Here is a 27,777-nt window from a genome sequence, read left to right as displayed (position 1 = left end):
CTTATTGAGTTGCTGGTGAATCTTAAAACCCTGAGGCTATGCAGCGCTTTGCGGTGGTCGCCGAGGGAGAATCAGACCAAAGCGTATAAAACACAATGGCGTGACTCCCTCCGGAGATGAGTGTGTGAACACAGCTAGCATGTTGTTCTCCACTCTCCCTATAGTCCTCACCCTGCCCTCCAGCAGTCTTGAGCCAGATTAATGAGCGGAGCCTGGGAACCCGTGCATCCAGGAGTGTTGTGTGAGAGTGCAGCGTAATCCAGAAATGTACTTCTGGGAAACGTTTATTGCCATTGCTTTTTCCCCCTCTCTCACTTACAGTCAAATTGATACATGATTTATTAATCTTTAATGTTAGTAAAAAATACAACTGTTCATTGTTTGCGCGTTAGTTCACAGTGCATTAACAGATACAACTTTTGATTTTAATAATGCATTCGTAAATTATGAAATTAACACAAATGGAATCATTTAGCTATTTTATACAAACTGATTTTTTTTACAATTTCAAGGCATGTAAGAAATATTTATGGATAGCACCTTTTCTCAATTCACCCACTATTGGCAAAGGTGGCAAAAAAAAGTAAATTTTGCACTTTGCTTGTGTGTGTTTGTTTCAGCTCCGACGGGTTTCCAGGCATCGGGCTACAGTTTCCACAGCCATGAGTGGAGGAATGCCAAGCCCAGCCGGGGCAGCCTCTCTCCGGTCAACAGCAGCCGGCAGAGGAACAACATCCTGCCAGACTTCGGACTCGGTGTGGATGAATGGGACAGGCCAAGCGCTAGCGGGTACGTCAACATGCTGCCTGTAAACTACACTCAGTCGTTTAAATTCACATTGCAGCATATATAACGAATCTTCATTTTCTAGTAATAGTTCACTATGTACGGGTCTCATCCTCAAGTCGTTCCAAAACCATATGCTGTTATTTTGTTTTACCTTGACCATTGTGTGTTCAAGATCTTCTTCAAAGATTCTTCTTTTCTGTAAGGGGAGAAACAAATCATACTGGTTTGAAACAATATAAAATAATGTAAAAATAATGAGAGATTTTTGGGTGAAATATTAAGTTAAGGCCGCCATGTTTATTAGATTGCTAATGTAGTATAAAATCCATCCAATGAATTCTAGACATCACATAAACCAAGTACACAAGACTTGAAAATAGAGTGAAATAGATTGAACTTTTCTTCCATTGAAGACATTAATATTGCATTAAAGTTATTACCTCTTTATTTCCCTAGAAATTAAGTACTGAAGTGTCAATATCCATTGAATCATGGACTAGTTTAGAGCCAGACTGTACAGAAAGGTATTGTGTGAAGGCAATGCTGCTTAAACGCATCTATTAAAATGTTTTGTTGACTTCTCAAATTCATTAAATTCAAAAGACAATCTCGAACGAGACCATCAGTACAATTTTTAAGAAGTGAACTGACTTTAATATTCACATTATGGGTCTTCTGTGTGGAATAGTCTTTGTTTCAACCTAAAATGTGACTCTCAGTCATAATATTAACTCAGCTGTGCGGTACATTTGCGGCACATTGCATTGTCAAAAAGGCTGTTACTGGAGCTTTTGATCGATCGTTTTTGGGGTGATTCTACTTTATTCTTTGTTAGCTCGTGCAGTTGAATATTTGTAATTCAGATTCATTGTGCTGTAGATCAAAGGCTTAAAGGGCCCCTGTGTGCAGTAATGAAGCCAGCGGCTCTTAGGAAGAAAGGCCTTTTTAAAGTATTTAGCTGACACTAGAGTTATGATCACCCTTTGAGGTTTTGTCTCAGGGTTGTACAGTTTCCATTTAATGGTGACTGTACGCTGCCTTAAAGTTGACCTCATTTACTTGGTTTCTTAATACACATCCCTGGGTCTTATTGTGCCAATTTTTCCACAATCCAGTTCAAAATTAGGGGTGTAGGAATGACCTGAAAAGTTGACACATTATAAATCAGCCTGGCTCATGAATATTAATTATCTGACATAACTTTCATCCAGTAGTTGTAACTGATTGGCTAAATAGCAGAGTGGGTACTAACCATGTTAGGATTACGACTTACCAATGGCCAATTTATTTATTTTATTAACGATTCAAAGTTGGCACAGGCTTAGTTTTGGTGTTTTTACGCTGCTATTACTTTTTTAATTCACACTATATGTGAATATATTGTGTACAATAATCAATTTAAAAATATAATGATATTACCTAAACTTTTGGGAGATAATTATATATATATTTTTCTACTTTTTTAGTAGTTGCAGTGCAGTGTATTTTTTGTTTCACTATATGTTGCATTATGGATGGGAGAAAAATGGGTTGCGAATGCCATTTTATGTTTGTCAATTTTAGGAAATATAACAAATCATCTGGAAAACATGTCTATATCTCATACTCTAGCAATACAGAATAAAAGAAAATGCTCTGAGAAGAAGAAACAACCTGTACTTTCATCCATTCAGCCTTTTCAAATATTGTCAGCAGCATTCTGCAGTTTGTATTTTAAATCCAATATGTACAATGCAAAACTTCCCCCATCTTCTCAAACACATTTTTCTTTGTTGTTTGAGAGTGTTGGTAAAATGCTTTTTAGACGAAGGCGCTCAAAATGTGTTATGTGCAGGGTGTAAAGGCTAAAACAGCGCTGTTAAAAAGTGACAGACTGTGATCTGGTTTGACTCTATACCCATGCCGTTTGTGTTATTGATTGAAGCTGATCTCCCATTACAGGGCATCTACGCTCCCCACCGGTTTAATCTCAGACAGCAGGTGAGGTTCAGTGCTGTGCCTGTTAACCTGCACTGCTTCCCCAAACCAATCCGGCCCTTTCACTTCATAACCCAAAGCCCCACAATCCACCAGGGCATCACCGCCTATCACAGTGTGTCCGACCGCACGGGGTGTGTCTGTATGTGTCACTCTTCGAGAGCCCCACCATAGCCTGCACAGATCATTGGTCGTCCCCTGCGTTCATCACTGTTACACCTGCCTGCCCATTGGCCGCCGTAATTTTCACGTACCAGGCGGTTAAACGTCCCATTGTGTTTCAAACAGGTTTACAGTGGGGCACGATGGGACGGAGCCAGACCAGGAAGAGAACTTTTGGTCCCAAGCGCTCGAAGACCTGGAGACGTGCGGGCAATCCGGGATCTTGCGAGAACTTGAGGTAACTTGGGAAGAAAAAAGCAATCCGTTTGTGTCCATTTCCCTCTCCCCACGTTCACCCGTTAGCTCTTCCCATTCATCAGCCCCCCCCCTACACAATCTTTTTTCAGTAGCATGCAGTACCCTACCAACCCTTGTTTTGTGTAACAGCTCCTTCTTTTTCCAGGACAAGCCAGACAGGCTTCTGAATAAGAGAAACCTGGCCATCTTGGTACCCCTTTCTTTCCTTTGGGCTTCCTCTTTGCTTGTAGCGCTGGCACCCAAGTGCTCTCGTCGTGCTAATGGGCTCAGTGTCTCTTGCTGGGGGCCTGCTTGAAAAGGGGGAGGGGGTCGCAGACAACCACTATTGGCATCCACTTCAGATCCTGGGGGTGCATTCAAAACGCATTATGACGTGTTAGCGGTGTCATTAACCCAAATTCTGTCTTCATTTACTCACAATTATGTTGTTCCAAATCATAAATCTCTTTTATGTTAGGGATAGGCACAGAATAATTTTGTAGTGAGGTTTTTTTTTTTATTATTCTTTTTATAAATAAATAAATCGTTGATTTTCTTTTGAGGAATGAGTTAAAATATACTTTAAAACTAGGACATTTCAAAACTGTTATTTCCAGGCCTGTAAAAAAAAAATTTTTATTTAAATCATAATGAATATATTTATTTGTTGCAGTTTTGCTCATTGGCCAGAAATTGCTCTTGTAAGTGCAAATATATAGAAAATTATTTCTAAAAATCTTTATCCAGTCACTGCAAACATGAGTTATTTTATTATTATTTATAAATGATTGTAGTATTTATTATTTTTAATTAGCTTTTATTTTTATATTCATTGTAATGCTTCTGAAAATATTTCTATTTAGCTTTAAATTATTTTTATTGGAGTAATTTTAGTACTGATTCACCATACTTATTTTATTTCATTTATTTGCCAAGGCAACCTTAAGTTAAGTTTAACTTTTACATCTAAAATGTATATTTTGTTTCAGCTTTATTACTGAAATAAGGAGTAATAGTTTGTTTTAGTTAACAATAACAACACTGCTGGAAATGATCATTACATCAACAGTAATTTTCTTCAAAAGATAACTTCAAAACCCTGTTTTTCTTTTGAAAAAAATAATAATGGACAATATGCATTAATACTAACATGTTTTTGTAAAATAACAATTTAAAAAGCATTTGCACTCACTCTGAGCTCGCAAGGAAACCCATTTGAAAACTAGGTTGTCGTCATTAGACTAATGAACAAACTCTATTTTAAGGCTATCACATTGCTGTTGTTTCACATGTTGTTATTCAGAAAAACAAGTGGTGAAAATCTTTGCCTGTTAACAGCAAGGCCTGCTGTGAAGAAAATGTTCTCTGACGGCACAGGGACACACTGATATCGGTCTGAGCGTCTCATTGCAGTTTTCTTCCCATCATAAAGCAGATCCTCATCTTGTGGGATGCATGACTCTAACGAGAATATTACAATAAGAATCGAAATATTGCCACACTTGGCTCTGCCTGAAAGTACACGTTAGCATCTCTCATCAACCTCGACATCATGTATTCTCGCACACAACATGTTCAGCTGTAACAGTGACATGATTCAGGTGACAGATTTTATTAGTGCAAATTTCAAATAGTGTTTTTACTAGTCAACTTTTGGTCCCTCATACAAAGCTATCGTTTTGCATCATTTGTACTAATATTATGATTCTTGTGTCTCATTTTTGGAGCTTAACTGTGTTCTGCCATACAATCCCTATTCAGTCAAACAGGTTTGGAACAACATGAGGGTCTGTAAATAATGGCAGAATAGTTGTTTTTGGGTGAACTATCCCTTTAAATACTATAAAAGACAAAAAAATGTAAATAGAACTTCTTGGAAAATGGCTTTAGTCTGCTGTTAATTCCATTTTATTTTTCGTCAGTCACAGTAGATAATATCTGCTGTCATGTCACACAATGGTGTATTTGACATGCTTTGTGGCTAGCCTTGAAACATTTCATGAAAGCAGATTGATTTTCTTGCCTTTGCTTTATCAGGTACCTCGAGTTAAACCCAGACCACAGGTAGCCGTCAGCACAGAGAAGCTTTTAGTAGTCAAAGTTAGGGATCGCTTTGAAAGCTCTTCACTTTCCATCCCACTTGTCTGTGGAAACACGATAAAATCAAAAGCCTTTTACGCTGAATGTACCCTTTGGCCTCAATTGGATTCGATGAAAGTGTTTGCCTTTGGTTTGTGTCAGTAAAAATGTACTATTGAGCTCGGAACGGCCCGAAAAACATTGTACGAAAAGTACACGTTTTCATTTTTCACGTGCTGAATTGATCGAATGTTATGTCAAGGTGCATGATTACATGTCTGATTACTGGTTTAATTATTTTTTTTTACACTGCTTACCACAAATGCATCGGCTTAGAAGAGTTTTCTGTGTGGTCACCTGTCATTAACCTGGAATCTCCATTCCATGCAGTTTGAGTGAGATTCACACAAACTAGCAAATGACGGTAGATTGAAAGAACGAAGGCATGTGGGCTCATGCAAAGCATGATGGGAGAGCTGCAGCAAGGCTTTTGTTGTGAAAATATTTCAGTATTGCGTAGTAATGTCCCCGGTAAAAGTCTGAACCAGAACCAGGTGCTTTTTGAAGATCATCTTCAAAGGACTCCAAGAAATATCTAAAAAATGCCCACCGTTCATTGTTTAATCATTGCCATGGCTTGCCATGGTGGAAGTCAAAGCCCATTAGTGTGTAAAACTGCATGTTACTAAGAGTTTGTGTATCGTTGTCCATCAGCATTTTGCTTCTTGTAACACACTAAACAGGAAGTGTAACACAAACTGTTAATGAAATGCTTAGAATGTCACCCTTTGTACTGTAACTGTTACACTTAAATTTCACTGACAATGTATTTCCATACAGTACCGGTCAAAAGTATGGGCTTGGTACGGTTTTTAAAAAAAAATGTTTTTGAAAGAAGTCTCTTATGCTAACCAAGGCTGCATTCAGTTGATCAAAAAAAAAAAGTAATATTGTGAAATATTACTGCAATTTAAAATAACTTTTCTATTCCAATATTTTAAACTCCAATATTTATTTCTGTGATCAAAGCTGAATTTTCTGCAGGTCCTTCAGAAATCATTCTAATATGCCTTTACGGTTCTCAAGAAACATTTCTTATTATTATCAACGTTGAAACCACCTGTGCTGCTTAACTTTAGTGGAAAGTTACACTTGTTCAGGATTCATTAATGAAAGGAAAGTTCAAAAGAAAAGTATTTATTTTAAATGGAAATCTTTTGTAACATTGTAAACGTCTTTACTGTCACTTTTGATCAATTTTATGCATCCTCGCTGAATTAATTTCTTTAAGAAAGGCTATCTGATCCCAAACTTTTGAACGGCAGTGTATACTAAACTTTATTTATAAAGTGTGTTTTGAGTGCATTTATCTGTATAACTCATCACTTATATTTACTCATACTCAGCTCAGTTCCTCATGGTTTTCCCTGTAGGCCACCATCATGTCGGGCAGCTCTTTAAGTCTAAACCACGACCCTGCGCCCACCCGAAGCCATCTGGGCCGTCAGGCCAGCTTTCAGGAACGTGGCAGCAACAAAACACAATACACACAGGCAAACCGCAGCAACACCCTGCCCACCGACGTCGGCAAAAAAGCTTTCTCTATGAGGAGAATGAAGCAGGAGATCAAAGACATGTCACCTACCCCAGTTGAGCTCCATAAGGTGGGAATACTGGTATTTTTGGTCATTTCTCGATTCAATTATCACTATACAGCAGGTTTAATGTGTGTAACTGCTCCCACATTCCCAGATGAGTCTGTTGAAGGACTCCGACCTTGAGGACTTTGGGTTTAGTGTGTCTGATGGGGTCCTGGAGAAGGGGGTTTATATTAACAATATCCGGCCGGGTGGCCCTGCTGAAATCGGAGGCCTGAAGCCATACGACAGACTGCTACAGGTGAGCCACTGTGATGCAGTCCCGCTAAATTATGGGACACCAAGTGCATTAGAAATTGTACCTCTAAATGAGATGAATTTTTTCTTGCTTTGTGCCACAGATAAACCACGTCCGGACTAGAGACTTTGACTGCTGCTTAGTGGTTCCTCTCATAGCAGAGTCCGGGAACAAACTGGATCTAGTCATAAGCCGGAACCCGGTTTCCTCGCTGACCTCAGAACTGAACCCGTTGTCCAATGACGAGGCTGTGAATTGGACTGACTCCGGGGACCCTCTCGAGCACCCCGTTGCAGGGCTGGAGCAGGGCCAGCACAACTCCACGCTAGCGGGACTAGAGGACAGAGACCCCAACAAGACCTTATAGCAGAACTCCTCCAAGGTGCCTGCAATGGAGCGCTCCTCATGGTGCTAAAGCAAACCCTCCCCTCCCTAAACGGCTCCCTCTAGTGGAGGAAAATGAGGGGCTTGTTGTCCTTTAGCACACACCCAGTCCCTTTCCTAAGTCAGAGCATGAACCACCATGACTGAGAGGTCCTTTCCTGACACGCTGGGTGTGTTTTTACCCTGTGAAAAAGGCGGCGAAGACCACACTGACCTCTTGGAAAACCAAATTGTGAGGAAAAAAAAAAAACCTGAAACAGTGCCATCCCTGATTTTTATTGCCAATAAACAAGAATAGTTTTAAGGACAACTCAAAAAAAAAAAAAAGCATAAGATGCATAAAAGCAACACTGAGACTTTTACTTATGATATCGGACTGGCCACTCTGTGATCGTCCGTGTTTGTGTGAGTTCGAATGCGTGTGTGTGTATGTGCGCGCGTGTCCCAGGACTTTATTTCGCAAGCCTCCACGAAGTCTGTCAAAGTCCCACATCCGAAACGCAACCGTCGACCCTCCTATTTTTGTGATACTGAAACACAAGTGTGTGTATAGTGTATGTCCGTGTATTTCCTTCTATCTGATGCCAAGGTCAGAGCTGGTCCCATTTCTTGCTCAACAAGAGAGGATAAAGCTGTGTGTAGGGGGAAAAAATAATCAGCACAATGAATTCGGTAGCCATTTTTTCAATTGTGACTGAATGTGGGTTATAGCCTAATGCATGAGACCTTTTAATAAACTATTTTGTAGTACTTCTGTCCTAAAAAAACAAGAGCTTGGCTACACGAGATACACCATGTTTTGGTTCTCTTTTCACCGCAAATATGAAATCCTATGTCACTCATAAGGAGAGGGTGGCACAAAGGCACCTTATCTTGAAATTGGACAGATGTCTATTTTTATGAACAGAGGCGGATGATTTATAAGGGATGTGTGTGATTTTGAGCGGTGGCTGGTTAGCATGAGGTCACTATCGACCATGTACCGGAGCAGATTGATGGCACGGAGAAGGTCATTCGGTTCGGAAACTCTTTGTACTTTGTTAGGTAACCGCCATAGGTCTGCGGTCTCCAGACTCTCGCCCCACTTTTTGAGGAAATCCATCATTGGCCCAAAGGATAGAACAGCTTATTTATTCCGACATCAATCTCCTAAACGAAAACGACAGCCGCTCAAGTAGGTACTCGCATATTGTTTACTCGGCTGTCTGTGATAAATGAGAGTATTACAACGAACAAATTAATCTCATTTGCTTAAATCTGCAGTACCCACTTATGACAAAAACACGAGCATGGGGTTGATGTCCATGAAAAAAAAAGACTTTTGTATTCCTCCCACCATTGTTTAAATGGTTATAAATCATTATGGTAATTTGTATATGGTACTGTTATGGTTTTATGTCTCATCTGACTTTTTTTTTCCACACTGTGTAAGCCCAAAGGGTGCGCAATTCGTTTGTAAAGAGAAAAAAAAAAGTGTCAAATCATGAGAATGGGTTTTTCCTACCGTATGTGGTAGACCACTAAACATCACATTTGTAGCTCTGTTTGAAAAAAAATGATGTTAGTAAAGAAAAAAATGCCATGGGTAAGCTGCTAATGGCAATGAAGAGCCTCACCCACCTGTGTGAAACTGTGCTTTTGATTGAGTGACGTCACCCTTGTTTGTCAGTGCTCAAAGATCCTGTCTACTCACTATTTTCAAATGGCACATTGTGGTCCAACTACTAAACCGAACAAAAAACCCATCGAGCCCACTTGATGGAGAGAGTTTGCCGATGATGAAAAGGTGTCTTTATTTGTTGTTCTATTTCAGATAAACCTTCAGGTACGGGTTCATTCCCCAAACTCATGCACTGAGCAACTCACTGAGATGTTTCTCAAATGCATAAACGCTACATGTTGAATTATGGTTCTAGAGGCCTGATTCAAGAGTTAGTTGTCACTTTCATTGCAACGCTTTCCTTGACCTCGACCTAAAATTGTCTCAACACTTCACTGTGTTACTGCAAATACACTGGTCAAGTGAAAAGAAGTAGAATAAAACTCATTTCTGTGTTCCATTTGTGGAAACGTTTAGTGAAGTCAAGCACTGCCAGTAAAAATAGTGGGTGTCCATTTTCAGTATACGATGAATTTATGATTCTATGTCACAGTTATGTCCCTGAAATATTGTATTTTTATTTCTAATGGACAGGTATTATGAGCTGTAAAGTATTTTTGTACAAATTTAATACTTTGTTAGCATGATGTTTATCGTCTATGTATAAATTTGGGGATTCCTACAGCTGTAATCCTTTGTATGGCCGACGAACAGAGAAACAATAAAACGACATACCGAGTGGAGAGATGACACTGAAATGATCTCTTGATCTCATGTGATACTTTGATGCGGGTACTTTATACGAGGTGCTATTTGAAGATTCCCTTCCACGCACATGATATAATTGTAAAGGAATAAATAACTGGCTAGAGCTGCACGATTCTGGATGAATTGAGAATCACAACCTTTTTTTGTTTCAAACAGAGATCACGATTCACCAAAATAGCATGTAATTTACTAGAAGTTCTGACAAAATGTTAATTGCTGTAGTCGATCGTTATTTGAAGCGTCATGTTACTTTAAAAGAGCTGATTTGCTCAGTGTTTTTATCCAAACTATAATCTTTTATCCCAGTACTTCTGTGATAATATGATTTTGTAACACAGAAATAATGATACTGTGTGGTTGAAAAAAATAATTTGTGAAGCTGTTTCATACCTAACCTATACATGACAAATTCTCTCACTAGGTCAGAACGCAGATCTGAATGTTCATTGTGATCGTACGTGTCAAAGGTTTAATAGACAGAGCCGAATTGCAATCTTTAAACGATGAATCATGCAGCTGTAGAACTGGCTGCATCTAAAATCGGCCCTATATCCTCATTCACTATTCTCTTCATTACTCCACTAATATAGTCCACTGAATAAGTGAATAAAAACTAGTGTGCCAGAAGTGCTGCTTACGGCATCTTCTGGTGAGATGTTTGGCTCAACACTGGCAGTGCATGGGTAGACGTTGGCTTTGCACTCATTATTAAGGTGTATTATGTGATTGAATGAGTGTACTCCATTTACACTATGGCTCTGGACAACACTACAAACAGCTGTCCCTTAAAGGGATGGTTTGGAGTAATTTCAACCTAGGGTCCTTTGCACCATGATGACCTCGAGCCCATTTCTTTTCCCTTGGTCGAACATTATTAAAGTTAGAGCGTATTTAGAGATCAGCCGAATGGCTTAGTGCAGGCGCTAATGGATTCGAAGGTTGTATCTCGTAAATTACCCCACTAATAATGCCCGGAATGGTACCAAACTTCTACAGTAGTACAAATAGGTTCTGTACTCATAAAACAAGGCATGGTTTATTTAAATAACACTTGCCTGATGGCTTATGGCTTACCGCTAACCCGGACGTTGAGGTCACTTCAGTGATTTGGGAAATCACCCGGTGTTGCTGAAAAAGTTTTTTGGTATATCCAAAAATTTTCCGAAGTGTTGACAACTTGGTGTTAAATAATAATTGTTGCAAACTGGTACTATCAACTAAAAAATTGTGCATTCCTGTAACTGGCCGTCGTTATACATCTTTATGCATCGCTTTCTGCCAGGACTTTAATGGGCTTTTCCTAAATCACGGAAGTGACCTCGACGTCCGGGTTAGCGGTAGCTATGTTTGGCTCGAGGTCATGGTGCAAAGGACCCTAGGTCGAAATTACTCCGAACCATTCCTTTAAATAGTGCACTGGGCTATATAAGGGTATATAGGGGGTGATTGTGGACACAGCCTCCACCTTGTTTTTCACACACTAAAATGAATATGCAAGACTTCGGATACATTAGCAACTATAAGTTAATAACTAGAAGAATAATAAAGCCTAGTAAACAGCCATGTTTTACGCTACAACCTAGCACGTTTTATAAAAATGAATTAAAATATGATGATTAATATCAGTTTGCAACAACAAGCAGTCACAATATATGGCCGACATTTGAAACCTTGCAATGGTGCATTCCATGTACACTCACACGAAAGTACTGGGGGTTATTCCTGAAAGAAAGGTTATCTTACCATCAAACATACCCTGAACTCTGCTGATTAACCCAAAGTTACGTTGCTTACTCAAGGTATGCTGGTTCCAGTAGGAAGTTCAGCCAATCTGGAGTATGTCAACGGTTGACACACATTCCACATTCTCAACAGAGCGGCGAATCGACGAGTCACCATGGAAACAGTCGCTAAGAAAAAGCGTGCCATACTATTTATTTCTTCCTTTGTTTAATGGCAATTTACATATTACCACCACTGTGAATAAGAACTATATTGTTTGTTTGATGCCAATTCTATAATAAAAGAAAAACTGATTTAACTAAATAACAGTCTGTGCTTGCAAAGATAACAAGTTTATTTTTTATCTTTAGTCATTTTGCTTCCACATTGCTTGAAAAGGTAAGATATATCATATGTTTTGTTTTTTTATAGAAATCCATTTATGGGGTGACATATAGCCTAATTAAAATTGATATAACTAATAAATATATATGTATATATGATATTGTGCGCAATCTGCCATGCCCATGCTGAGCCTCATCAATAGGGCACGCATGCCTTGAACACCTCTGAAGTAAATTAACCCTAGAACATAACCTGCTCCGAACTATATAAGGCTATATTTTTGGCAAGATTTCTACCTCCGGCCAGAACGTGATATCTACAGAGGGCTTTAAATATGTAACTTCGCTGCATGATGAATGCAATTGTTCCAGCAATTGGTTATATCGGTGCCGATTAATCTGCAAAACCGATCAATTGGTCGACCTCTATTATACACTATAAAGCAATTACATCTATATTTTAAAGTTGTTTGTGTGTACTTAATTGAACTTGTGGAGACTTGATTGTGAGACAACAACATGCAAAAGTTAAGTCATCGATTAAAAGTTACAAGCGTGGAGTAATTGCTCAAAATAGGATGAACAAGATCCATTTAGAAAATAGCCATATTTTCTTTTATACCAACTTCAAAAATAAGGTGTAGCCTATAGCATTTAACTAAGATTAAGTCTGGAATATGAAAGGAAACCTATGAATGACTCAATGAAACACTTGAAAGAAAATAAGTAAAGTCTGTGCACTTGCTACTTCTCTGCCGTTTAGATACCAATTGCTTTCTATTCGAAGTGACTCTCACTCTAGCAGCATTTTCAGCAATTGTCTCCCTGAGTAAGCAGGCGGTAAGTGTCATGCTCAGGGTACAGTGCTGATGGAGTGGGATCGATGTCAGTAACTCTTCCTTAAGAGGCCTACTGTAGATACATAACCATTAAGCTTTCAGTTGTTCGAACCTTTTCTACAACTTTCAATTAGACAAGTAGGGTGACCACCTGGTTATTGCTCTTTACAGGGCACTCAATTTGCCCGGGTTCGAGTGATATAGGACACAATATTCAGTCCACTCAACATAAGCAGTCACTAGGCTAGACTGTACAGAGATTACATACGTTTTTACCGGATTCAGTGAATCTTAAACTTGTAGCCTTTTGTTGTCGTCGGATCGGATCTACGGAAGTAAAATAATACCAAATGTTTTTGAAACAAAAAAGCTTGTTTAATTGCCCTACTTGAAAAAATTGCCTTTTTATGAGCTGAAATTCAACATGGTTGTATATTTAAGCTGTGAATATTTCAATTCAAAACATTTCACACACATTTTCATTATTAAAAATTCAATAATCCATATTCACCTTTCAGATTTTACTTCCAAAATATTCAATCAGTTTAAAAATACAACCTATAATATTCGGCAGGCAATTTTGGGTCCATATTATTTCACTTTACAAATTGAGCCTTCCTGTGTGTCTGTAGAAGTCCTGGCAGATGTAGCAAGTTCAGTTTTGATAAGGTTCACAGTTTAATGGTCTACAACAAAATAGAGCGAGTCTTGGTGATAGCTAAGCAAATATTTAATTACTACAATAGTAATTTCATGCTAGAAATGGCATTAAAAGTGGAAAACGATTAACTTTTACACACAAACTCACCACCAACCGCAACTTTCAGTCACCATCTTTATTAGCTCAACTGTCAGTGAATGAAAAGCATTCAAAATCGATCAGATTAAGGTATCTCAGGAGACAGAAAGTAAAGGAAACATTTGGATTCGGACGTGCCTTGATGCCTTCCTACTTTCGAATTTTTCAGCTTTCGAATGCAACCTGTGTCCGACAACTTAAAAATACTGCCTTCAGAGGATGCATTCCAAGGTCGGAAGCCATTAAGGCACGTCCGAGTACAAATGGCAGCTTCACTTCCTGTCTCCTGAGATACCTTCATCTAATCGCTTTTTGAAGGCATACATGTATCTTTCACTTTCACTCTTTAAAGGGGTGGTATAATAACGAGTGTGTATGTGAAGTTTTAGCTGAAAATATCCCACAGATATTGTTATATAGCATGTTAAAATTGTCACTTTTTGAGGGCGAGCAAAAAACGCACCGTTTTTGTGTCTGTCTGTCTCTTTAAATGCAAATGAGCTGCTGGTCCCGGCACAGGGGCGGAGCTTCAACAGCTTGTGTCCTTTTACCTCCACACACACATACACTGAAAACTTCAAAAACGTTTAGGCTTTTATGTTCAAACCGAAGTCAGAAAGATGGAGACTCAAGAAGTGACAACATGTAGACAACATTTCTGAATGGTTAGTTGATTAATTGATATAGCTTATGTGTAGTTATCTTCTAGTCATTGATTAGCATATTCTGTCTTGACAATCTATAAATCGTGTTCCCGGGGGCGGGGTTTATGTAAATTCTAGGTTTGGTGATGTCACTAACCCGGGAGGAATGTCGTGTAGTCCCTACCAGCCGTTTGTTGTAGTCCTTAAAAATCTATTTCTTTAAAAGCAAATATCTCCCTTTGCTTTGAACTTAAAGCATTGTAACTTTGCAGATGTTGTTTATGCTCAGACAGCAACATTACACACTAAAGTTAGAAAAGTGAAATCATATTCAACCACCCCTTTAATAAGAGGTGTCTGCAGTGTGTACATATGTTTTCCACTTCTGAAGTAATTTTTAGGGAGAAATGACTATTGTAGTTATTAAATATTTGCTTAGTTATCACCAAAGCTCGTTTTATTTAGCGGTTGATCATTAAACCATTACGCTGCCTCAGAAGTCTGTATGAAATCAGTTTTGTGAGGTACCCTATGTGCACAAACACTACAAAGTCATTGCCTAATGAGGCGACAAGTCAGCTGCCTAAGTTTTCGGATGCAGCCCTAGTAAACCTGAAGACCTTGATTAGCATGTTCAAGTGGGTTGGAGCAAAACTCTGGAAAGTGGACCTCAAGGGCGAGAGTAAAGAACCACTAAGCTAGAACATTAAAACTCCGCAATTTGATGTTTTAACCCAAAAAATCCCAGTTTGCAAATGATTTAGCCTACTCTTTGTGGTATTGTAATTTCATGGAGAAGTAAATACAAACACAATTGAATTGCAAGACACTGCTTTATGACATGTAGGACAATGGGAAAAGCTTCCAATTTTGGGACTGTCCCAAAAAATGCAGGATGGGTCGTCACCCTATTGGTAAGCTAAACAGTTTCAAAGCAGCTTCCCCAGAACTACTCTGCTTGTCATGTTTGCGGTTTATAATGAGAGCGCCATCTGGTGGTCATTCAGGCTGCAGACTCACAGGTAAATTTGATTACCAAGGTTGTTTAAAAATGTAAATCTACTAGTGGCTGTTTTTTGTGTAACAAGAATTACACAAGATGAATGGTGCATCAGAAATTAAATATAATCTTATTTAATTCACATCAGTTGTTACTAAGGTATTTTAAAATACAAAATAGGCTACGTTCTTCTGCCTGCAGATGGTTTTAAAGACATGCTTGGGCTTTAATGCTCACTTAAGATTGCTGGTATGTAACATTTTTCTATTAGCCTAATAGCTGAAATAGTGTGAAGGGAAACGCAAGGATTGGAAACAGAAAATGAGGCACCACTATGTGCTACTGCCACATGAAAGAAATGTGATGGAAAGTGTCCCCTGGATGCAAGAAAGCCAAAAGGTTATTCAGAAACACCTGGGAATGGATGGAGGGAGACAGTGTACTTCCAAATGAATTATGTGGCCATATCCCCGAGGCTGGCTCCACACAGGCTTTAATGAAATGCTGTGTGTGGACTCCATAAAGAGAATGGCTTCCACCTCAAGCTCCTGGGGGAAAGCAATGGGTAGTGGTGCATTTTGTAAAGCATGCCCAGGAGAGACTGTGAGCAACTTTTGCAGGAACTCTAGTGATATCCTAATCCCACGGGCATGTCATTACATGCTCGAAGCAATGGGTAAATCCAGCCCACAGAAAAGACAACAGTATTCTCTTTGGAGATGAGGTTGTAATTAAACCTGAAGGAAATTACTTTGCGACCACTGCTGGGGTTATAAAATAAGTGGAATATTTAACATAGCAGAAAGATGAATCATCTGAGAATGAACATGTGTTGGTTAAATATGAGGTGGAGCTCTTGGCGGTCTTTTTACAGATTTCGGTGAGCTGATTAGCACCACAAAGGAAGGAAGCAGGTGCAAGAAACCCCTCTGAGAATGGAAAAAAAGAGATGGCAGAAGATGCCGGTGCGGATACTTCAACATGGGCTACCTGTTGGGAAATTTAAATGAAGGAGTTTGCAATTCAATTATGCAAAGAACAATTGTGAATTCATGTCCTCCAAGGTCATTCCCCTGTCATTAGTGATATATAATAGGGTACACCAACAAGTGGAGGGACCAAAATTGATTGGTGATGTTTGGCGAGGATTGGTATCATCTTAAAAACGTGATGCAAAACTAGTGATCCAAATGTGTCATGAATTGTATGAATCGAGAAAACTGGATCAAGTTGTCACATGTCAGGAATTGTATAAATCGAGAATACTGGATCAAGTTGTCACGAGGTCTACATCAAAATACATATAGCCCTAGGCCTAAGTTTTAAAGTCAGACATGGGCCCAGTAAGAAGTAAGGATGCGGCCCTGAGGGAGATATCCAAAATGTAGATTGTAATAGAATTGAATAATATGATGCAAAAATATGATTCTATTTTTTTTTTTTTTATCAATCACTGTCTGTACATATATTGCAGAACAGATAAAAGAGTCCAAGACTTTCTCCAAGTGCGTCGTGGCGACATAGCCTAGGCTACTAGTTGACAAATTCACCAGAGAAAATATCCTTTCCCTGGTAATATCAAAAATGGTCACCTATGTTACACTGATGAAATACAGTAGGCCTTTCATACGTCGTTAATTTGAGAAAGCATATTGTTTACTTTTGTTTTGTGAAATGAACGCCCAATTATAGAATTAGCAGCTAGCCGTTTAAATAGTAGGCTATTAGTTACCAATACAGTTCATGTAGCTTATCATGATACTTCAAAGTGTTTCAAAAAACAAATAAACAAACACGATACTAATGATATATTACGATGATAAAGTTTTGGTTTTGATTTTGGTTCTAAGTAAAATGCCTTTACCTGAGTCGTGCACAAGCTGCAGGTGTTGACGAAACTCCTCAATGGTGGGGGAAACGACAGGACGCGCTTCAGGCTTAATTGCTTTTAATGCAGACTGTACATATTCCATTTATCCAGTGTTTCTGTGCTTTGTGTTCGTATCGCGTTATATGTTGGTTTTGTTTTTTTACAGCTTTATGAGTAGGCTAGATAAGTGCGTTTGTGAACTGTCCAAATTACTTAATTGAGAACCGATTTAGACCGTCCGTTTTGCTAACTAGCTTAACGATTCGATAGAACCGACTCAAATGAGTGAATCATTCACCAGTCGGGAATTGCAGTTCACGAACCGACAGATAATTTAATACGGTAGGCTACTAGTACTATTTCAGAAATATAGACCAGGGGTTGCAATTTCTTAGATGCCACAAACTCCTAAATATGATCATCATCGTGATGAGAGAAACCCCCATCCTAAAATGTTAAATTAATATTTATGTTATATTAAAAATTTTTAGTAATGTATTATTTATTTATTTAATTTTAATCATTTATTCAAGTCATATTATTCAATTTATTTATTTACTTATTTGTTTTAATTATTTTATTATGATAAATAATTATATTTATTTTTACGTTTTTTTTTTTTAATATTTGTCTTCCAGTGTACCACCTTGCTGGTTTGGTACAATCCGCTAGGTGGCAATAGCACATCTTTGAGCTACGAAATGTTTACAACATAAACCACCGAAAGAAGACAAAAGGCAAACGACGGAAGAGACCTTCGGATTATCACTTAAACTTCTCAGTAAATGATACTCGTTAAATACGATCAAACATGAATGAAGAGAAGTATCCGCGATCATCTATTGAGGATGATTTTAATTATGGCACGAACGTCGCGACAGCGAGCGTGCACATCCGGATGGGTGAGTTAAGCCGCTGTTTACAATAATTTGGAGTCTACGTAATCTGTAATACAGTCAGTAACATAATACCATGGCCTAGAAAGGATACACATGTAAAACAGCTGGAGCGGTGTTCCTATTTTATTTACATTTATTTCACTTGGTTTCATCATAAGGCACTGAGGAGACATATGGCGTACATTATATAAATCAGCTGTCACGAGTCGTTGGATTCCTTATTGATTTCACAATGTCATTATAGTTTTATGAGAAATGTTACATTTTCTTGAAAATGTTGCTTGTAGTTGTCAAACCTGCTTATTGAGGTTGTGTGTGAATGATAGACGCCTTGTTTGAGAATAAATAAACCCTGTCAAACTATAATGTGTCAATATATTATTCATATAATTCCGTTCCACGAAACCTATCTCTTACCATACCCATATTTTTGAACACAATAAGTAAATTGTACCTAACAGTTTTTTTGGAAGTACATAATAGTTAAAGACACCTAATATAAAGTGTGACCTTATAATTATTTATTTTCTACATGTGTGCATATATATGGTTGAGGAGTTGACGCTCAAGTCTTATTTCTCTCTAGATTTCCTCCGCAAGGTCTACACCATCCTTTCACTGCAGATTATCATCACCACTGGTGTATCTGCCCTTTTCATGCTCTGCAACCCCATTAAAACCTTTGTGCACGAAAGGTAACCACATCCTCCCTGTGGATTCACCACATCATTGTGGCTGATAAATGATTTAAAATACACTTTAACCTTTGTAAGTATATTATTGTGAACTACTGCATTAATTTTTCAGTCCCGCTCTGGTGCTGATATCTGCTATCGGGTCCCTTATCCTGCTGCTTGCATTGGCTGTGTACCGTCACCAGCACCCCGTCAATCTTTATTTGCTGTTTGGATTTGTGAGTATATACCTCAAAACAAGATTTTAAGTATGCTATACACACTCACTGGCCACTTTATTAAGTACAACTGTTCAACTGCTCGTTAACGCAAATATCTAATTAGCCAATCACACGGCTGCAACTCAATCCATGTAGACATGGTCAAGAAGATGATCTGCTGAAGTTCAAACTGAGCATCAGAATGGAGAAGAAAGGTAGTTTAAGTGACTTTGAATGTGGACTGGTTGTTGGTCTGAGTATTTCAGAAACTGTTGATCTACTGGGATTCACGCACAACCATCTCTTGGGTTTACGGACAATGGTCTGAAAAAGAGAAAATATCCTGTGGTTGGCCATTCTGTGGGAATGCCTTGTTGATGTCAGAGGACAATATCCAGACTGGTAGCTGATAGAAAAGCAACAGTAACTTAAATAACCCCTCAGGTTAACGGTTCAGGCTGCTGATGGTGTAATGGTGTGGAGATATTTTCTTATTACCAATTGAGCATCATTTAAACGCCAGAATATTGTATGTCCATCCCTGTATGACCACAGTGTTCCCATCTTCTGATGGCTACTTCCAGCAGGATAATGCGCCATGTCACAAAGCTCAAAACATCTCAAACTGTTTTTATGAACATGACGAGTTCACTAAACTAACTCAGATGGCCTCCACAGTCACCAGATCTCAATCCTTTGCAAATATGCTGGAACAAGAGATTCACATCATGAATCTGCAGCAACTGTGTGATGATATCAATATGGACCAAATTTGAGTAATGTTTCCAGCACCTTGTCGAAGCCATGCCACAAAGAATTAAGGCAAAAGGGGGTCCAGCCTGGTACAAGGAAGGTGTACCTAATAAAGTGGCCAGTGAGTGTATGTGTGTGTATATATTACATCTTATTAGGTATTGTAATGTAATGGATGTACATGTTTATGCAGACTCTGCTGGAGTCTCTGTCTGTAGCCACTGCAGGTAAGTTTATGCATTGATAAACATCCAGTCTCATAATATTATTGGACACCTCAGTGATGGTCGTCTGATACCATATTTTTCTGCTTTCAGTGTCATTTTATGAGTACACCATAGTGCTTCAGGCCTTTGTGCTCACGTCCGCCGTGTTCCTGGGTCTCACTGCCTACACTTTCCAGTCTAAAAGAGACTTCAGCAAGCTCGGAGCCAGGTAACTCTCTCTTTTTCATCCGCTCAAGGCCCAGATCTGTCACATTCATCACGGTAACTGAGTGCAAGAATGATTGTTTTAATCCATTTACTCCTGAATCCATGTGGAATGGTGTTCTTTGCGTCATAAATTGTCTTTGGAGAAACATTATTCTCTTCAGTTATTAAATGGAAATGTAACAAAAATAATGGGGCTCCATGAGTCATAACTCTGTTATTTGATGTGGCGCATGCCCCGCTCGTCGGCATGGGAGAAGTCAATGTCTTTTGTGAGGAGAATTGAAGATTTTTTTCATTCATATTATTGTGTAATAGACAACTTGATGCAACAGTTCTTGCTATGTCCTTCAAAATGGTTCTGTGTATTAATAATGCACTTGCAGAAAAATCCTAATTGCTCATTTGTATCTTTAGTCTGTTTGCTGGCCTGTGGATCTTGATCATTGCAAGCTTTATGAGGGTGAGTCTGAGGCCTGTCAATTTTTTTAAACCGAATGTTCTGGAAGTAATATGTTAAAATTTTACTTCTGTTTGAGTATTACTTCCATTCTAGGTATAAAATATTAACACTATATATTTGTTATTTATTCTATGGAATGATTTTCTTCTTTAATTGTAATTAACATTATCAAATTAAGTGGCATGTGGTCAAGTCGCATTTGTTTTTGATTGAAGCCAAACTCTGTCCTTTAGTTTTTCTTCTACAATGACACAATGGAGTTAGTCTTCGCTGGAGCTGGAGCTCTGCTGTTCTGCGGGTTCATTATTTTCGATACCCACTTGCTGATGCATAAGCTGTCCCCCGAGGAACACATTCTGGCATCCATCAATCTGTACCTGGACATAATCAACCTGTTCCTGTACATCCTGCGCATTCTCGACTCCATGAAGAAACACTGAATGTTGTGATGCTCTTCTTCAAATTCAGAGGTGAATTCTGGGTGCAGTGCTGGGAGTGGTACAAAAATATTATTTGTTAATTTTTTTGTAATTATATTTTGGCACTGTTTGAACTAATCGAAAAATTATACTGTGTTATTAATTAGAATCCAAATAAAGTACAGATCTCTGCAAAAAACACACATTTTGATTCATAATAAGAAATATTTATATATGATGAAAATTATTTAAAAATACATGCACTGAATCTAAATCATTGAATTCTTTGCAGTTTTTTTTTTTTATGTCTATTTGGGCATTAACAGCAAACATGCTCTGATTTTGCTTCATTTTTGGCATTAGATTAGATTTGGCATTAGTTGAGATGATGCTCCTCGTTGTAATTCCCCCTTGTTTGCAAACCAGCTGCGTACTTTCAACTTGCAAAGCGGTAATTGTGATTTAATGGCCAAATGTGTATGTTTCAAATATGATTGTACAACTTAACTTGGTGTTGTTGATTGGATTCTTCTCTGTTTCTGAATGTGGTGTGACCTGTAATCCATGTTGATTTTTCATATTTATTTAGGTGTTGTAGTAAATCAGTGTTATAGGGATAGTTCACCCAAAAATGAAGATTATGTCATCATTTACTCACCCTCAAATTGGTAACCAGACAGCTGACGGCACCCATTGACTTCCATAGTTTTTTTTTTTTTTTTCTACTATGGAAATCAATGAGGTCCTTCAACCGTCTGGTTACCAACATTCTTTAAAATATCTTCTTTTGTGTTCAGCAGAAGAAAGAAACTCAGATTTGGAACAATTTGAGGGTGAGTAAATGATGGGAGAATTTACATTTTTGGGTGAACTATCCCTTTAATGGTTTGGGAACAAACTTTACGAGAAGCCTGCAATATTTAGTTTAGTTTGGATGTGTTAATGGAATGTTTATGATTAGACACTTTTACTAAAAAGGCCCGAATTACATTAAAGTTATAAGAGCTGCAAAGAAACCACAACACAAACATCTTGAAATGTAATAAAATATTTGTTTTATTTGCAGCAGTCTTTGGTGTAACAATATACTGTTTACTAAATAAAAATGAGCAGCAGCATGCAGTCAGTTTCAAAAGCATCAATAAATATAACACAATATTCAGGGATCTCTATATGCCTGTACCCAAAGTGCAATATTAATCATAATAAAAACATTAATATTTATCATAATATAGAGAAATATTGCTCTTAATTTATTTTTAAAAGGGCAAAATTGTCACGTGTGAAAAAAACTGATAATGGTATATAATTTAATGTTCTTTGGTGTAATAATTTAAAAAAATAAAATATTTTACCCTGTATGTGTTGTCTTCATATGCAACAGTTACTATCCTTGAATTTGAATGGTTGAGCGGATTTCCAAGAGTCATGATATTGTCCAAAAGCACTGAGACTTTTACTATATTACTCCAATCATTCCATATTATTTTATGTAAGTTGTTTTTGTGTATTTATATATTTATTTGCCACAACATACCCGTGATTTTTCTATAGTATAATAGGTAGCAGAACCTAATACTACAGTGCTCTTGTTAGGAAATTGAAATGAAAGTGTCGATGCCCTGGCGTTGCATAGAATAACAACTTGTCCACATGTTCAAAGAAAGTGAAACTATGAGCTTCTGCATACTTTTACACTTTGAACATCTGATATCATAAATGATTTCTGCTCTCTGGTTGACCGGGAGGAAATGGATCAGTCTCCACCATTTATTGACATTTTTGCAGATAAGATCTCAATGTCTCGCAGTAGATCGGGTTCACGACTGATGTCTTTTATCAAAATGTCGGGGATTTCCAGCTTGTAGATGTCTTCTTTTCTCACCATACTCCGGATCAACCGTGCACAATATTCTTGTAATGAGTACACTGTCAAAAACAGAGCATATATATTTATTTGAAATGAAACTATTGTGCATATGAAGCATCATAAGATGAAGGATGTACTCGCACCTGGTGCAGTCACACACACAGACTGGTACATCGGGTATCCGTACTCATACTGCGCTTGAGTTGGAAAGTAAACTTCACTGAGGTTAGCCAGCAGTTTAGCTCCGTCAGATGCTCTGAAGATCCATGGATGAGCTGTAAAAAATACTTGCTTAAGTACAAAGTGAAGCGACAAACCGGTTAGGTTGCTAGGTCTAAGGTACTTACTCAGGTACGTGTTCATCTTGAGCGTTTTCCCCGGTTGTATGTCGCCGTAAGATACGGGTTTCCCCTTGAAGTTTAGCCACCATGCTTTGGCATTCCGACTGGATTTGTTAACAAAGGAGATAAATGTTGGATCATACGAGTTGAGAGATTTCAGGGGTGCGGGCACTTCCTGTTCAGCCATAGTGCTGCTGTTACGGAACGTAGATGCAGTGACACTGTATCACTGATAGGTGGCAGGATTACACCCTCTTATGCTTGGGACATAGACCTTATTCAGAACAGCGCCATGACAGGTAGCTATGAAGTGAAAGCGAGGCTGTGAGGGATAGACTTTTTTTTTTTCAATGGCATCCGCTGTATAAAGCTTATAATTTTCCACAGCTTTTTTGTCCACTGAAATTTCTTGGAAAGATATTTTCACAGTGTGTCGTCGACAGAACAATCCAAAAGCACATAAGTAACAGTACAACCCAGTGAAGAGATTACAGCCAAAAATAACAACAATAACAAAGATGGCGCTGTTGTGAATAAGGTCTATTGACTGGAAGGGATTCTCAACCTGTACAGAGTAGACAGAGTATAGACCCAAGAACCCCAACCCCCCATTTAAAAGTTTAATAACTTTAGCCATTTTAAATTGATTACAGTATGTCATTTTTGCCTTGTCAGTAATGTTATTTTTTACATAATTTTACCAGGCAATTTTTGGAGCCTAGATATTAAAGCAGGGCTCACTAAGTCATTAGCTTCTCAAAACATTAATCTCCACTGCCACAGACCCTTCATTTCTGGATCATATGCATGTCTGCATTAGAGATTGGGGATTGAAAACCAAGTGAGAGGAGTTCCATTTGGTCTCAGTTTTAGAAGTCACATGATTTGCCAGCCATACTACTGGATCCCCCCTCACCCGTTCTGTTCAGAAAGACTGGGATGGAGAAATCCACTTAAAATTCCAGGGTGGCTGGTTCTTGAAGGATGGGGGCACTCAGAAATTCTTGCGTGATGACAGCGAGGCTTTGATGTCGGTGTTTTTGTCTCTGGAGAAGCAGGGTAGGGCTGTCTTGAGACAAGAGCGAAATATCCTATTCTCTAGAGACACTGATTCACTTTACAGCTCAGACTATACACACACAATCATATAGGCTGAGATTTTAAAGCACACTTTCCATGTAAATGTGATTGCATTTCAAAGTCTTAGTGAAGTGATTTATTTAGTTAAGAGTCTTATAACTGCACTTTATCCCACGCGTCTGGAGGATGCTCTGCTAATTCGTTTTCCTATACTTCTTTTTTTTTTGTAATTCCTGTAATTTTCCTTGCCTTTATTTATAGCATTTCACCATATTATAAGAAGGTGGCACAGCAGGTTTCTCTCTGATGTTTCTTGGCAGGTTTAGTTTGATGGAGTGGGTGGTTTGGCATTCTCTCTAAAGGATTCAGAGGTGTTTTCATTACTTTTTTATTTTATTTATGCCTATATTCGCGCTGTTTGCTGTTTATTGTTAACAAAAGTCGTGCCACACATGTTTATAGACAAACCCTTTTATACGCTCTTAAAGAACAGATTTATTAAAAAAATGTAAAAATAAAATTGAAAGTTTTATGGGTGTGCAGTTCCAAAGAAACACAAAGTCTGTCTCGCAATTAACCCACAATTCCATGCATCATGGGTTCCCATAGAAAACCTTGATTTATCAGGGAAAATGTTGATTTCCAAGCTTAGGAACTCATGCAAAGTCTTAAAAAGTCATGGAAAACTCATAGAAATGTCTGTTGCAAATATAAATTTGCATACTATTTTTTAAAATAAAGGTTCTTTATAGGCATCCATGATCCCATGAAGAAACTTTAACATCCAAGATCTTAATTTTTACACCTGTTTTTTGCCCTGTTTACACCTGGTATCAAGATGCGTTTTGGTCGATCAGATCACAAGTAATAAAAAATGCATCTTAATACCTGGGGTAAACAGGGCCTATAAGAAATGTTTCTTTTAAGAACTGTTCACTGAAAGGTTTTTTGGGGAACCAAAATTGTTTCTTCAATGGAATCACTTTATTTCAGTGTATTGATTAAAGTCAAAGACTTCGAAAACCAAATGTAATGCAATTGATTGAACCCTGATAGATACATGTATTTGTTTTGGCCTTAAATCTTAGTTTAGTTTTCATTATAAGCCTTAATGTTTGAGTCTCAAGATTCATAAAGTCATTCCTAACACTTAAATGACACCTTGTCAGGAAACTTTGAAGAAAGAGGTGTAAGTGCACACATGTGCTTGGCGAGACATTAGGATTCAGTATAAATGTTTAGCTATCTGTACACTCGAAGTCTTTGCGTTATTGAAGCCCAGAGTGTCTGTAACAACGGCACTTGCTTTAAGAGTCAGTGCCCATCCCCAGTATCCGCGCCGCAGTGTTCTCGACCTCTACCTGTAAGCCTACTGTATTTTCCGGCGGGGTGATTATGTATGAGGGGCAGAGCAGATCTAAAGCTCTTGGCTCAGACAACCCATTCTCCTGCTCGCCCTTTGATGTCCTGCTTTCATTGCTTCTCTTTTGCTGGGACAATGACGAGAACCTTTCGCCACAGTGGGCATAATGTGCTTGTTGCTTTTGTTGGTTCTGTCTTTCTCCTCCACACCACAGGGGAATTTTCCTGACTGGCACAAACATACTCGTACTACCCCACTAGACTGGCTTCTCTCGCTCCTCTCTTCTTCACCAGCAGGGCCATCACAACATCTTCACATCACAAGTGCCTTCCATGAAGCTCTCTGGTGTCAATTTGAGTCATACCTTTTTTTTCTCATCATAGGAGCTGAGTTGTATCGAATAACAGTTCGATACAGGCATCAGGACCACCGTCTCCTTGCAGCAGATTTTCATTTGTGTGAATTTCTGGCGCTGTTTTGACACATTTTATAAACTATTGCGTGTTCTCAGCTGGTCAAAATGCCATCATACGTACACACATATTACAAGAGCATTTTTCCAAACACAGCCTTGTTTTGGATATTTTTTTGTATCTTTAGGTTCGGTCTTATAAATGACAGTGTGAACTAAGCGAACCAGGACTAAATGTATTATTTTCTAAGCAACGATGTGTGCTCTTTTTTCATAGAATTATTACTTTATGCTTTTTAGTTAAGGCCTGTTCACACCAAGAACGATAACCTTATCATCACCAACAGACGATAGCATTCGTAATTAGAATAATTATTACTTTATACAACTTTGTACTTTATAGTTAAGGCCCATCGTACCAAGAATGCTAACTAGCGTCCACACAAATTAAAGGACGATAACTTTGTTTATCATAAGCACACGCTTCACTTTTGTCGTCTGCAGCTTTAAATGCTCATCCTCTTTAAAGTCGGGTGGATTCTGATTGGCTGTCGATGTTTTTGTTGTTCGTGTACTGAAAAAAAAAAAACGTTCTGAAAAGTAAGAGGAGAGAAAAGTCAAAATACATTTTTGTGGTAACCAACATTATGCCAAATGCTGTCAATTGAGCTCAACTTTTGAATCTGGAATATTCCTGTAAGTACGTCCTGTGAGCATCTTATTTTTGCCCTTCGTTCCGTCCTATAATCAGAAGGTGAGTCTTCAAATGCTGTAATTCTCAGAAGAGCCATTATATGAAGTGTAATGGAGAGAACATTTCAATTTGATTCTCAACAGACCGAATCTTTCTGATGTTTCCCTGCTTTCGGCGCCCAGAGGCAGATACAAATGGAACATACCTGTTCCTGCACCTGCTTAACGCAAGTTACCAGATGTTCGGAAAATTCACAGGCACGAAATGACTCAGTGGTTTCCATGGTTACCGCCATTTCATTCGCCTGCTACATTTTTGACATTCCACAAAGTGTTTTTGTTATTGTTGTATTTCCTCCATGAAAGGTGACCTGACAGGGCAACTTCGCGTGGCTCCCATGGGCTCCGCGGGGCAATCATGGTGGGCCGAGCTGCTATGTGATGTGGAACAGTACAAATAATCACCCGGCCAGCTGTTTATTTTCACCTGTCCTCTCTGGCCACCACACCAGCTTCCTCTGGACCGCGGCGGGAAGCACGGCTGATCGAGCGGCGCCCCCCATAGAGGTTAATTGGTGTAATGTGTGAATGATCTTCCTAGTCTGCATGTGTGTGTATGCTCGCATGCACATTGCCATCATTCTTCTTTACCAAGACCTTTTCAACCTTGAAAACCAAAGATTGCTTTTTGAGTGATTGGCTCAAAGGATGAGTGCTCTTCCAGGTGGCTGTTGCACAAGGCTTCATGTATTTTGGTAAGTAGACATCAACATTCCAGTTGCATGATGTTACTTTTACCGAAACCAACATCTGACAAATCATCTCATGATGGTGGAGGTGGTAAACATCTGCACCCATTCTATCAGCTTTGCTTTTTTCCACTATACTTGAGACAGGGAATATATGAACACTTGGATCTTTTTGGTAAGAAAGCATCATTTATTCTGCACAGGAGAGCAACAAGCTACTTATCCGCCTGCCAGCACACACAGAGTTAGACCCACCACAGTGTAGTCCCTCCGCAATCGCACAGAAGCCGCAAGACTGG

The 27,777-nt window shown here is 38.6% G+C and overlaps 3 protein-coding genes and 1 long non-coding RNA gene across 25 annotated transcripts in view; 2 read left to right on the top strand and 2 right to left on the bottom strand.

The window, feature by feature from the left end:
* The window catches only part of grip1 (glutamate receptor interacting protein 1), a 215,738-nt gene extending 205,078 nt beyond the window's left edge, over positions 1–10,660 (top strand). For 10 of the 21 annotated variants that reach the window (XM_079622045.1, XM_079622039.1, XM_079622035.1 and 7 more), the window contains 6 exons: positions 621–789; positions 3,055–3,166; positions 3,332–3,376; positions 6,678–6,908; positions 6,997–7,143; positions 7,244–10,660. In XM_079622045.1, the coding sequence (XP_079478171.1) occupies positions 621–789; positions 3,055–3,166; positions 3,332–3,376; positions 6,678–6,908; positions 6,997–7,143; positions 7,244–7,507 (968 nt within the window). In that variant the 3' untranslated portion in view covers positions 7,508–10,660. Of the gene's footprint in view, positions 1–620; positions 790–2,730; positions 2,770–3,054; positions 3,167–3,331; positions 3,377–6,677; positions 6,909–6,996; positions 7,144–7,243 lie in introns of all 21 variants that reach the window. The other 11 variants (XM_079622029.1, XM_079622031.1, XM_079622041.1 and 8 more) reach the window with 3 other exon arrangements.
* Positions 186–17,437, bottom strand: LOC307003516. The gene is made up of 3 exons (XR_013798733.1): positions 17,105–17,437; positions 941–985; positions 186–813 (listed from the first exon to the last, which is right to left on the bottom strand). It is a non-coding gene; the product is annotated as an uncharacterized lncRNA (long non-coding RNA).
* Positions 17,438–17,747: 310 nt separating this feature from the next.
* Positions 17,748–22,035, top strand: tmbim4 (transmembrane BAX inhibitor motif containing 4). 2 transcript variants are annotated; one of them, XR_013798732.1, is made up of 8 exons: positions 17,748–18,012; positions 18,596–18,704; positions 18,817–18,922; positions 19,851–19,884; positions 19,975–20,092; positions 20,506–20,551; positions 20,785–21,567; positions 21,809–22,035. XR_013798732.1 is itself a non-coding variant. In XM_079622024.1 (7 exons), exons 1-7 carry the CDS (start codon positions 17,922–17,924, stop codon positions 20,989–20,991), a joined length of 711 nt encoding a protein of 236 aa, XP_079478150.1. In that variant the 5' UTR covers positions 17,748–17,921; the 3' UTR covers positions 20,992–22,035. The 2 variants fall into 2 exon arrangements, 1 of the variants encoding a protein (XP_079478150.1); XM_079622024.1 differs by having other exon boundaries at positions 20,785–22,035.
* Positions 22,036–22,179: 144 nt separating this feature from the next.
* vhll (von Hippel-Lindau tumor suppressor like) lies at positions 22,180–23,406 on the bottom strand. The gene is made up of 3 exons (XM_079622025.1): positions 23,188–23,406; positions 22,984–23,115; positions 22,180–22,899 (listed from the first exon to the last, which is right to left on the bottom strand). The coding sequence occupies exons 1-3, from the start codon at positions 23,366–23,368 to the stop codon at positions 22,727–22,729; spliced, it is 486 nt and encodes a 161-aa protein (XP_079478151.1). The 5' UTR covers positions 23,369–23,406; the 3' UTR covers positions 22,180–22,726.
* Positions 23,407–27,777: the final 4,371 nt, after the last annotated feature.

The sequence above is a fragment of the Phoxinus phoxinus genome (assembly GCF_949152265.1).
Source record: "Phoxinus phoxinus genome assembly, chromosome: 9".
Classification (NCBI taxonomy): Eukaryota; Metazoa; Chordata; class Actinopteri; order Cypriniformes; family Leuciscidae; genus Phoxinus; species Phoxinus phoxinus.
Note: the sequence above shows the minus strand (reverse complement) of the source record. Positions and strands in the feature narration are given on the sequence as shown.

Coding starts and splice junctions, on each gene's coding strand:
- tmbim4 (XM_079622024.1), top strand. CDS start 17,922: ATGAATGAAGAGAAGTATCCGCGATCATCTATTGAGGATGATTTTAAT. Junction 18,923..19,850: donor TTTATTTGCTGTTTGGATTT/GTGAGTATATAC, acceptor ATGTTTATGCAG/ACTCTGCTGGAGTCTCTGTC. Junction 20,552..20,784: donor TCATTGCAAGCTTTATGAGG/GTGAGTCTGAGG, acceptor TCTGTCCTTTAG/TTTTTCTTCTACAATGACAC.
- vhll (XM_079622025.1), bottom strand. CDS start 23,368: ATGGCTGAACAGGAAGTGCCCGCACCCCTGAAATCTCTCAACTCGTAT. Junction 23,116..23,187: donor CAAGATGAACACGTACCTGA/GTAAGTACCTTA, acceptor TATTTTTTACAG/CTCATCCATGGATCTTCAGA. Junction 22,900..22,983: donor TGTGTGTGTGACTGCACCAG/GTGCGAGTACAT, acceptor TGTTTTTGACAG/TGTACTCATTACAAGAATAT.